A 12,043-nucleotide genomic window follows, 5' to 3' on the forward strand; every position below is an offset into this window, starting at 1 on the left:
ATTTGTACCTCATTTTCCCTTTCCATAGCACTCAGGTCTGTATTCTACTACCTTTCAGTGAATGGAAGACCTGGTTTTTGACTTGGGATCAGTTTTCTGCCAGAAATGAAAAGACAGGTCCAATAAACAGGTCCAAGTAGCATGTAATGAGTTCTAGGAATGTTGTTCAGGGTATTGCCGTCAGAGGACAGAGCCATCCCTCTTGCCTGCAGTGGTAGGGAAGGTCTTTCTGAGTCTTGGGTACTGTTGTGTATCAACCTGACTGAAGACAGAGTTTCTGAAAAGGCAATCCTTATTTGCTGGACTTTTGAGTTCAACACAGGAATATATAGGTCTGACATATTTTCAGTCATAGCGGTATAAACGTCTTGGTTTGGGTAAAATTTCCAAATTTGTTCCTGACCATATACTATATCCGAGCCCTGATTTTTATGTGCAGATGAGCTTGCACTATAGTCCTGAGATTTGATTATTACTTCCATGCAGGGACGGGAAGCCTGGTGGGCTGCTGTCTATGGGGTCGCATAGAGTCGGACACGATTGAAGAGATGCAGCAGCAGCAGCAAATAATTAAGAATCTGTCATAGTGGGGCTGCAAACCTTAAGATGGAGAAGGGCTGGGAAAAAGATAGAGTTGTGCCATATTACCTCCATTTCTTGCTGTCACAAGGTGGGAAGAAGAGGAGTCCAGCCCTCCTTCCGTAGATTGTTCATATGCTGAAAAAGAAAAGGGAAGAGAGAGATGGATTTTTAAATGTCTATAGAAAATGTATCTCTTGTTAAATAAAATGATCTCACTTAAACTTCTTTTAAATCATCTGTAGGAAAATATGCAGTCAAGAAGTCTCGGAGAACAGATGTGGAAGACCTGACTCCAAACCCTAAAAAACTGCTCCAGATAGGCAACGAACTGCGGAAGCTGAATAAAGTGATTAGTGATCTGACTCCAGTCAGTGAGCTTCCCCTAACAGCCCGGCCAAGGTCAAGGAAGGAGAAAAATAAGCTGGCTTCCAGGTAAATGGTAATCATGTTCACTCATGTAGTTGAAGGGAGGTGAGGTTAGACTTCAGTGAGCTTTCATAGAGGAGATGGCCTTCAGCCATTTTTTTCAGAAATATCCTTTTATAAATAGAACAATGAGAGTATTATAATTTTTCCTTTGAAAATAAATGATGGTACTTATGCTTCATGGAATAAGTTTTTAAAGGGGAGAAGTGAATGAACTCAAGGGCCTTATATTGTAGTATAAAAATGAAAATTTTTATCATAGCTTTATTTTTTGTTTGTTTTGCAACAAGTCAGGGTTTTTTTTAATTGAGTATAATTTACTTGTCTTCCCTTATAGTGTATTCTTCTGTGAGTTTTGTGGTTACAATTATGTAACCACAACCATAATCAAGATACTGAATGTTGTTATCACCTTAAAAATTTTCCTTTGCCTCTTTGTAAAAGTGAACTCCTTTTCTCACCCTGACTCCTCCCAACCACCGATCTGTTTTCTGTTCCTACAGTTGTGCCTTTTCTAGAATACAGATGAAATCATTCTGTGCATCCTTTGAGTCTGGCTTTGATTTCACACAGGATGAATTTGAGATTCATCCATGTTGTGTGGACTAACAGTTTGATACTCTTTATTGATGGTACTAGTCCTTTGAAGTGATATATTAATACTTCAGTGTATCTGTTCACCAGGTGAAGGATAGTTGAGTAGTTTCTAATTATTGGCGGTTACAAATAAAGTCACCATAAATGTTTCCTTGAGTTTCTCAGGGGGCTTAGTGGTGAAGAATCTGTCTGCTAGTGTGGGAGATGCGGGTTCATTCCCTAGGTTGGCAAGATCCCCAGGAGGAGGAAATGACAACCTACTCTGGTATTCTTGCCTGAAAAATCCCATGGACAGAGGAGCCTGGCAGGCTGCAGTCCATGGGGTCTCAAAGAGTTGGACACAACAGAGCAGCTGAGCACACACGCACACACACTTACAGGTGTTTATGTGAACATAAGTTTTCATTTCTCTTGGGTAAATACCTAGTGTGTTTAACTTTATAAGAAAATGCCAAAGTAGCTGCTTCCAAAGTAATGAAGTAAATTAAAAAAATATTTACTATTTTCCAAAGTAGCTGTATGTACTGTTCTACATTCCCTCAAGCAACATATGAGGGTTCACTTACTTCACATTTTTTACAACACTTGATTGTCACTTTCTGTTTATTTTGGTATATTAGCCATAGCTTTATTTTTTGAATGGTGAAATTTTAAGAAATAAGTTTAGATAAACGATTATACTGTATGTTTTGGGTAATTGAGGCCCTTGATGTAAACATCAGTAGACAGTGATTTTTTTGGTTGCTGTTAGAAAATGACAGTAGCAAAAAGCATATTCTGAATGTTCACTTTAAAAAAACAAATGAAGTAATTGCTCCTTCCTTTCCCAGGGCTTGTCGGTTAAAGAAAAAAGCGCAGTATGAAGCTAATAAAGTGAAATTATGGGGCCTCAATACAGAATATGGTAAGCCTACACTTACACGGATTTGATTAATTTCCATCTACCTTGCTGACTGCTCTCTTTTTATTATTTTTGGTTTTGTTTCTGGCTTTCCCTGTATTCTGCCCAGCTTTCTGCCAGCCGCTTTGATTTAAGCTTTGTCTTTGGTAGCACTGGGTGTTGGTCGCTGCCTCGGGCTTTCTTTTGTTACGGAGCTCAGGCTCTAGGTGCACGGGCTTCTGTTCTTGCAGCCGGTGGGCTCCGTAGTTGAGACTCGCAGCCTCCAGATCTTGGGCTCAGTACTTTTGCACGGCCTTTAGTTGCCCTGTGGCATATGGAATCTCCCTGGACCAGAGATCAAACCTGTACTGCCCGTACTAGCAGATAGATTCTTGTCTACTGTACTTCCAGGGAAGTCCAGGCCAGCCTCTGTTTTTTGTTCATCTATTCAGTAAGCTATACTCTTATTTATTCATGTTCTTCTCTTAGTGTCTATCTGTGGCTCCCAAGCCAGATCTCCTCTTGTGACCATGGTAAACTCTGACTTCAATTTTACAGTTATGTGTGAAGTTAGCCAGTTTTATTGACTAATGTATATTTTAACCTTTGAATGGATAGTTTGGAAATGTGTTTTACAAATGTGATTGCTCATTAGAATCATCTGTGTGTACATATTAAACTACAGATTTCTAGACTTCTCCCCAGGTTCTCTGAACTATAATCTATGCAAGTAGAACCCCCAAATCCATATTTTTAATGTTACCCCAGATTACTCTTACACAGCCATTCTAGTACTTACTTGGGATCCGTTGGTTTAGATCAGTGCTTCCTGATATTTCACATCCTGGCACATGCAGAAAGGTGTCATCTCTAAGGTATCCTGGAGTATAACGGAGTAGGCTGCTCATGGGAGGAGGTCCCTGTGGGTTGAAAATGAAAGTGAAAATCGTTCAGTTGTGTCCAACTCTTTGCAACCCCATGGACTATATAGTCCATGGAATTCTCCAGGCCAGAATACTGGAGTGGGTAGCTGTTCCCTTCTCCAGGGGATCTTCCTGACCCAGGGATCGAACCCAGGTCTCCTGCATTGCAGGCGGATTGTTTACCAGCTGAGCCACCAGGGAAAGCAAATCATTATCTCACACTTGGAACCTTTTATAGTGAACTAGAGGGTGGGGAAGCTCTGCTTTTGATCTTCCATAATAAGGACCACCCCTCCCTCCCCCTTTCCTGGTTACTCTTCCTTATGCTTCGTGTCATAAGAGCTCATATGTTCCTTTGCCTCTAAAATTGTCCTCTTCACTGTCAGTTAGCTGTTGGGCTAAGCTGTATCTGAAAGTGCAACAGTGGCTAAATGATTGATTATTATTTGTTTCCAGAGATTTTCTTAACTCCAGCATGATTTGATGTCTGGCACATAAGTGTTCAGTAAGTGTTGTGCATGCATGTGTGCTCAGTCACTAAGTCGTGCCCAGCTCTTTGTGACCCCACAGACTGTAACCCCCCAGGCTCCTCTGTCCTTGGGATTCTCCAGGCAAGAATACTGGAGTGGGTTGCCATTTCCTTCTCTGGGAGACCTTCCTGACCGAGGGGTTGAACCTGAGTCTCCTGCCTTGGTGGAGAAGGCAGTGGCACCCCACTCGAGTACTCTTGCCTGGAAAATCCCATGGATGGAGGAGCCTGGAAGGCTGCAGTCCATGGGGTCGCTGAGGGTTGGACACGACTGAGCGACTTCACTTTCATTTTTCACTTTCATGCATTGGAGAAGGAAATGTGCCGGGGTCCAGCCCCGGCTGATCCAGGCTATTCGAAGGAGAGACAGCATCGGCGACCTATTTATTTAAATATTCATCAAAGATATAAAGAGTAATAGAATGAGGATAGCTCAGTGAGGAAATTCAGTGGAGAAAAGAGGCTGAATAATTCAGCCAGAAGGTGAGAGAAAGAACTACATGGGGAGACCAAGTTTCGGTGAACAAGGCCTGCACTTTATTTTCCAAAGTAGTTTTTATACCTTAAGTTATGCATAGAGGATGATGGGGGAAGGGGTAGAGTCATGCATTAAGCCAGGCTTTCTTCCTGCAAACTTAATCATATGCAAAAGTTTAGGTGATTTGCATCATCTTCTGGCCCGGAGGCCTGTTAACATTTTAAGACCCTTTCTTCAGAAAACTTATTTTTCTCCAAAGGTGATTAGGCAGGCGCCACCCTCCAAAAAGCATTAAAGTTGCATTCCTATAGGGCAAAGGTGTGGTGGGCTACAACAAAAAAGAATTAACTCAAGGGTCCAAGGTTACAAACATTAAAGCTACTACTTACACCAATTATATTAATCAATACACTGCCAGGGACACAGCAGGTAAGGGATATGGAAACTTAGCAGCAAACATTGGCCCAACAAGTGAAAAACCCTTCACCAATACAATTTCTAATCAATCTTTTAACTACTCAAAGGAATCTGTGTTTAGACGGTTTAGAACATCTCCTGCCTCTCACAGTTGGGAGGCTCTGAACAATCACATGTGGCCGGAGAAACCTATTCAAGCAGGCTAGAGGATTTCCAAAGGAGTTTGTAGGTTGAAACACTGTCACACCCAGGAATTATTAACTGGAGCTGTAAGCTAACTCTTTTTTCAGAGAGAGGTAGTGGGGGATAGTCCCCCGTAAAGTCAGAGGTGTAGGTGAAAGCACAAAGCAGAAAGTAGGCAGACTCTGGTTTTGGGGGTAGATGCTCGAGAATTTCCACGGGGACTCCTGAGGCTCGATCCCACCTTTGCGTATGCCGAGCCTCCTTCCTCATGACATTTGCCACGGGCAGAGTTCCTCACGCTGGCTCCCGGCAGTGATAGAATTCCAGTTGAGCTATTCCAGATCCTGAAAGATGATGCTGTGGAAAGTGCTGCACTCAATATGCAATATGCACTCAATATGCAATATGCCGGCTCCCGGCAGAAATGGCAACCCACTGCACTGTTCTTGCCTGGAGAATCCCAGGGACGGGGGAGCCTGGTGGGCTTCCGTCTGTGGGGTCGCACAGAGTCAGACATGACTGAAGCGACTTAGCAGCAGCAGCAAAATCACTACAGCTGGTGAGTGCAGCCATGAAATTAAAAGATGCTTACTCCTTGGAAGAAAAGTTAGACCAACTTAGACAGCATGTGAAAAAGCAGAAACGTTACTTTGCCAACAAAGGTCCATCTAGTCAAGGCTATGGTTTTTCCAGTAGTCATGTATGGATGTGAGAATTGAACTATAAAGAAAGCTGAGCACCAAAGAATTGATGCTTTTGAACTGTAGTGTTGGAGAAGACTCTTGAGAGTCCCTTGGACTGCAAGGAGATCCAACCAGTCCATCCTAAAGGAAATCAGCCCTGAATGTTCATTGGAAGAACTGATGCTGAAGCTGAAACTTCAATACTTTGGCCACCTGATGTGAAGAACTAACTCATTGGAAAAGACCCTGATGCTGGGGAAGATTGAAGGCAGGAGGGGAAGGGGACAACAGAGGATGAGATGGTTGGATGGCATCACCAACTCAATGGACATGAGTTTGAGTAAAGCTCCGGGAGTTGGTGATGGACAGGGAGGCCTGGCGTGCTGCAGTCCATGGGGTCACAAAGAGTCAGACATGACTGAGCAACTGAACTTAACTGAAGTATATATATAATGATTCCAATGTCACGGGCATTCTTATTTCATTTTATAATAGAACCCAGCTGACTCATAATGCAGGGAGATGTGGTTGGTCACTGGAACCCTTCTGGGTCTCTTTTTCTCTGGATGCATGTAGGCATATAACTGTGTGTTGTTCAGTTAATAAATTTAGCCATAATCATACACATCTGTATGGCCATATATTTTTGTGCTTGTATATATGTATGTGTAAGCCCACAAGCACATATTTTCTGTGTTCTGGGGTGGGGAACAATTGGGAAATTGGTTAAGAGCCAGGAATATGTATATTTCTGAATGTATTCCTCTGTTTCAAATTGAGTTTTTGATGGCCTTTAATTTTTATTATTCCCAAAGCTAACTTAAAGCCTGTAGATATTTTCATGTACGAAAAAAAACTTATCTCTAGGTGTATTTTCTTCTCAATTAGTCAGCACAGAGGAAAAGGACCTTCTCATTCATTTCTGTCTTCCACATCTGTCTTACAAGCTTCTCTTTTCCAGTGTTGAGAAGCGCAACCTTGACTTGGTTTAGAAGACATGTTAGAAGCAATGTAGTAGTTACTACTTCTGTGTATTTTGCCACATGTATATATTTTTTATTAAATTTATTTATTTTTAATTGAAGGATAATTGCTTTACAATACTGTGTTGGTTTCTGCCAGATTGCATGGGGTTTGCAAGTTCTTCCCATGGAACATGCATATATCTCTTAAGGGGATGGTGCCCTTGATTCCTCTAAATATCTGCGAGTCACTGTTACTGCTTTGTGGAACACTTTTATCCATTACCTATTGACCCAATGGTTTCTAAAATCAGTGACATTGGGAACAAATTTTGGGACTTGGGAACCATAGGGCTGCAAACTTTATATTTTGCCACATGAGGACATTAAAAAGAATATCTACAATTACTGTCATTTCATACAGGGAAGAATATTTTAGTGTTAGAAAATTAAGACAGGCATACTCTCAGACTAAAGTTCGGTTTATGAAAAACGTACTGTATTGTTCTTGCCTATTTTAATTTGTCATCAACTAGCACTGTTCCAAGGACTGGCTTCAGGGCCCACAACTGTGGTCCTCATCCTGTCCTATGCTGCCAAACCTCCTCCTCCTCTTGATTCCTTCTACCAAGGCTCACAGGAACTCTGTGAGCTCTGTGAGTCAAATGTAGATTTGTTGACTCAGAATGAGACGTAAAGCTACGAAGAGGACAGGACCTTCATCCTGATTAACATAGTTTATCCCCAGACAAGCTATGTAAGGTTACAATTTTGGAAGATTCTTGGATGATCATGAACTCAGAACAGGAGGGATCTCTTAAGAGACTTCGGGCTTCCCTGGTGGCTCAGACAGTAAAGAATCCACCTGCATGCAGGAAACCCAGGTTCTATCTCTGGGTTGGGAAGACCCCCTGGAGAAGGGAATGGCTACCCTCTTTAGTATTCTTGCCTGGAGAATTCCATGGACAGAGCAGCCTGGTGGGCCAAAGTTCATGGAGTCATGAAACTCTCTGACACAACTGAGCGACTGACTGACTTAGAAATTTAAGGTTGGTCCTCACTTTCTGAGCCAGATGCTTTTATCTCCTCACCTAGAAGTTTTTGACGGTAGAGCCCTTCACCTCTGCCCCGCCTGTCCCCAATGTTCTGGAATGGACACTGCCCAGGTTGGGAAGAGCTGTTCTGCTGTTTCAGTTTTTAGTGCTCTTCTCACTTTTAAACAGTGAGGTAATTTGCTTTACCTATTGAGGATGGAGAAGCTTTTTGCTTCTCATCAGTCCAGCCTGCATGTAAATGTCCTTATTTATATTTGAGTTAATGGTTTTCTCTCTTGTTTATTTGAGAAACAAGCATAAATTTCCTATTTCATGTGGTTTAGGGAGTCAGCTGTGCTTTCCTTGTTTAGTGACACATTTTTTAATATATTGTCCCCCTGCATGTAGTTTTAAATTACTTCCCCTCCCCCTGCCAGTTATTTCTGATTTCCCTCTTCAGTATTAGTCTAGATTGGTTTCTTCTAAGTTTTACAAGATAAGGAATAACAAATCATTGATTTCAAAGCAGTGTCTGAAGTAGTAGAGATTTACTTCAGACCATAGGACTTTCATGTGTTGAAACTGGAGGTGTGTTCCCCCCAAACACCCCGCAACTTTATTGAGGTATAACTAAAGTAAAATAACTCCACGTATTTAAAGAGGATTATATGGTTACTTTGGACATATGTACATATGTATGAAATCAGTCAAGATAGTGAACATTTTGATCACCTCCAAAAGTTTCCTAGTGCCCCTTGGTAAGCTAGTCCTCTCTCTCTTCCTATCTCTTGAGTAACCACAATCTGCTTTCTGTCACTATAAATTAGTGTACTTTTTCTAAAATTTTATATTAATGGAATCCTACCATACATTCTTCTCTTTTGCCTGGCTACTTTCATTCTGCATATTTATTTAAACATTTCTCCATCTATATCAATAGTTAAATGGTTTTCTTTGCTGAGTAGTATTCCATTGTATTAGATATACTGCACTTTATCCATTCATGTGTTGGTGAAAATTGTTTGCTGTTGCTATAACTGCTATAGACATATGCCTGTAGAGCTGCTATGAATATTCCTGGGGAGGTGTTTGGGTGGACATATGTTTTAATCTCTCTTGGTTAAATATCTGTGAGTAACTTTATAAAAAACTGCCAAGCTGTTTTCCAAAGTGGCTGTACCATTTTACATTCTCAGAAACAGTATAGGTGGGTTCTAGTTGGTCCATATTCTTGCTAACACTTGGTAAGGTCAGTCTTCTTACTTTTAACCAACCTGATAGATATGTGGCAGTATATCATTTAATTTGTATTTCATTAATTTATGATGTTGAACATCTTTGCTTATTGGCTGTTTATATATTTTGTTTGTGTGTATGTGGGTGAAGTGTCTTTTAAAATATTTTGCCATTTAAAAATTTTGTCTTCTAAAAGTTCTTTATTGTAGATACAGGTTCTTTACCTGACATATATATTGAAAATATTTTATATTAATCTTTGGATTGCCTTTTTGTTTTCTCACTGACATCTTCCAAAGAGCAGAAATTTTAAATTTTGATGAAGTCTGATGTGTTAGTCTTTCATTTTATATTTTTGTGTATTCTAATTAGAAAGTTTGCCAACTTCAAAACTGTATTTTTGTGTATATTTTCTCCTAGGATTTATATAGTTTTAGATTTTACAGTTTTTTTTATCCCCACAAACAAATACCCAGTTGATCAAGCACCGTTCTTTGAAAGGACTTCCTTTTTCCATTGATTTTTTTTCATCTTTATTAAATCAGTTAATCCTATATGTATGGATCTACCTCTGGACTCTGTATTCTATTCCATTGAGCTGTTTTCTATCTTTATGTGAATATGCAGTATCTTAATGTAGTTTTATAGTAGATCATAAAAGTCTTGGTAGTGTTCGTCCTTGTTGGTCTTCCGGTTTTGTTCTCTTCTTTCAAAGTTGTTTTGACTCTTCTAGGTCCTTTGCATGACCACTATCAATCTTGGAGCCAGTTTATCACTTTTTATAAAAGAAGTCTTCTGAAATTTTGATTGGAATTGCTTTAATCTGTAGATCAATTTGGAGGGAATTATCATCTTAACAAAATGGAGGCTTCCAATCCATGAACTTAGGATCTCTTTTCATCTGGTTGTCTTCTTTAATTTCTCTCTGACTTGTTTTATAGTTTTTAATGTACAGTGCTTGAACATCTTTTGTTAGATTTATTCCTGAATATTTTATATTTTTGATGTTATTGTAAATGGACTCATTATTGAAATTTCAAATTCTTTGTTGCTAATATGTAAAATGGAACTTTGTTTTATACCCTTTTTAACATTTATTTTTTGGCTGCGCCGGGTCTTCATTGCTGTGCCTGGCTTTTCTCTAGTTGTGAGCGGGGGCTGCTCTTGGTCCTGTGCGCGGGCTTCTCACTGCACTGGCCCCTCTTGGAGACCACGGTTCCGGCCACTCGGGTTTTAGTAGTTGCAGCATGTGGCTCAGTAGTCGTGGCCCTTGTGCTTAGTTGCTCTGAGGCATATGGGGTCATCCTGGACCAGGGATCAAACGCATGTACCCTGCATTGACAGGCAGATTCTTAACCACTGGGCCACCAAAGAATTCCGTGTATTACTCCTGCCGTATTTTCTTGCTAAATTTATTAGTTCCAATAGTAGGTGTGTAGATGCCCTGGAATTTTCTATGTAAGTAGTTGTCACCTGCAAATAGAAATGGCTTTATTTACTCCTTTTGATTTCTGTGCCTTTTAATTCTGTTCTTTGCCTTATTGCAATGTTTAGGACATTTGAATAGAAGTGGTGACCGCCTTGTTTGCAGGGGAAACTTTGACTTTTAAGTTGATGTTGGCTGTAGGTTTTTTGGTAGTTGAGATGCCCTCAATTGTTTGAAGTTTCCTTGTTTTCCTAGTTTTGTTTTTCATGAATAGATAGGGAATACTGTCATTTCTTTTATTTTTAAATTGCATTTATTGGAGCAATCATTGTTCTCCTTTATTCTGGTAATATATCACATATTCCCCTGTTAATATGGTGAATGATGTTAACTAATTTTTTATTAAACCAACCTTGCATTCTTAGAATAAACTGTATTTGGTTATGATTTATTTTACTTTTTACTTAGAGTCTATTGCACATATTTTGCAGGATTCTAGTCAAATATTTTGCAGATTCTAATCTGATATTTGGAGAAGGCAATGGCACCCCACTCCAGTACTCTTGCCTGGAGAGTCCCATGGATAGAGGAGCCTAGTGGGCTGCAGTCCTTGGGGTCACTAAGAGTCGGACACAACTGAGCGACTTCACTTTCACTTTTCACTTTCATGCATCGGAGAAGGAAATGGCAACCCACTCCAGTGTTCTTGCCTGGAGAATCCCAGGGACGGGGGAGCCTGGTGGGCTGCCGTCTATGGGGTCGCACAGAGTCAGACACGACTGAAGCGACTTAGCAGCAGCAGTCTGATATTTTAAGTTGGAGTCTGTTGCTAATACTTTGTCAAGGATTTTTAGGTCTATATTCAAAAGGGATATTGGTTTGTTAATTTTCTTTTTTTGTAATGTCTTTGTCAGGCTTTGGTATTTAAGGACACTACCTTATAGAATGAATTCAGTCATGATCTTCTTTTTTGAAAAAGTCTGATAAGATTGCTTTTATTTCTTTATTGTATATTTGATATAATTTTACATTAAAACTCTCTGAGTTTTCTTTTGGGAGTATTTTTGGATAAATTCAACTCCTTTGTTAGAAATGGGCTGTTCAGATATTCCTTTTCTTCATGTTAAGTGACATTTTCAATAAATTTGTCCATTTCACCCAAGTTTTTTAGTTTGTTACCATAGTATTTTCTTATTATCCTTTTAATGGCTTTGTTTTAAAGTGATAACCCCTTTTTCATTCTAGCTATAGGTGTTGGAGCAGTCTAGCTGGGGATGGGGATTAGAGTGGGAGTGAGTACCAATTTTGTTGATATTTTCAAAGAACCAGCTTTAGACTTTGTTAACTTTCTTTATTGTGTGTGTTCTGTTTTATTGATTTCTCTTATCTTTATTATTTTCCTCCTTATTTACTTTTGGTTAAATTTGCTCTTTTTTTAAAGCTTCTTAAAGGCAGAGAATTTTGTTTTTAAAGCTTTGTCTTTAAAGAGCTTTGATTTATTTAATAAACATTTACTAAAACTCTGAGTCAGTATCAGACACTGTCATAGGTCTTAAAGCTGTGAAGACAAGTAGGACAAATTGCTTGCAGAACAGTGAAGACTGATACATGTGTGCAGTCTGTTACAAAAGTGGCACATCATTTGAAATTAATCACTTTGGATAAGAAAGCTTGCAGCCATCACTGC

At 39.7% G+C, this 12,043-nt stretch overlaps 1 protein-coding gene across 5 annotated transcripts in view; it reads left to right on the forward strand.

The window, feature by feature from the left end:
* Positions 1 to 12,043, forward strand: part of CREBRF (CREB3 regulatory factor) — a 64,924-nt gene that overhangs the window by 35,793 nt on the left and 17,088 nt on the right. For all 5 annotated transcript variants that reach the window (XM_015459046.3, XM_002696253.6, XM_059878849.1 and 2 more), the window contains 2 exons: positions 825 to 1,014; positions 2,436 to 2,509. In XM_015459046.3, coding sequence (XP_015314532.1) covers positions 825 to 1,014; positions 2,436 to 2,509 — 264 coding nt within the window. The remainder of the gene's footprint in view (positions 1 to 824; positions 1,015 to 2,435; positions 2,510 to 12,043) is intronic.

This window comes from Bos taurus, chromosome 20, assembly GCF_002263795.3.
Source record: "Bos taurus isolate L1 Dominette 01449 registration number 42190680 breed Hereford chromosome 20, ARS-UCD2.0, whole genome shotgun sequence".
In the NCBI taxonomy this organism is placed as follows: domain Eukaryota; kingdom Metazoa; phylum Chordata; class Mammalia; order Artiodactyla; family Bovidae; genus Bos; species Bos taurus.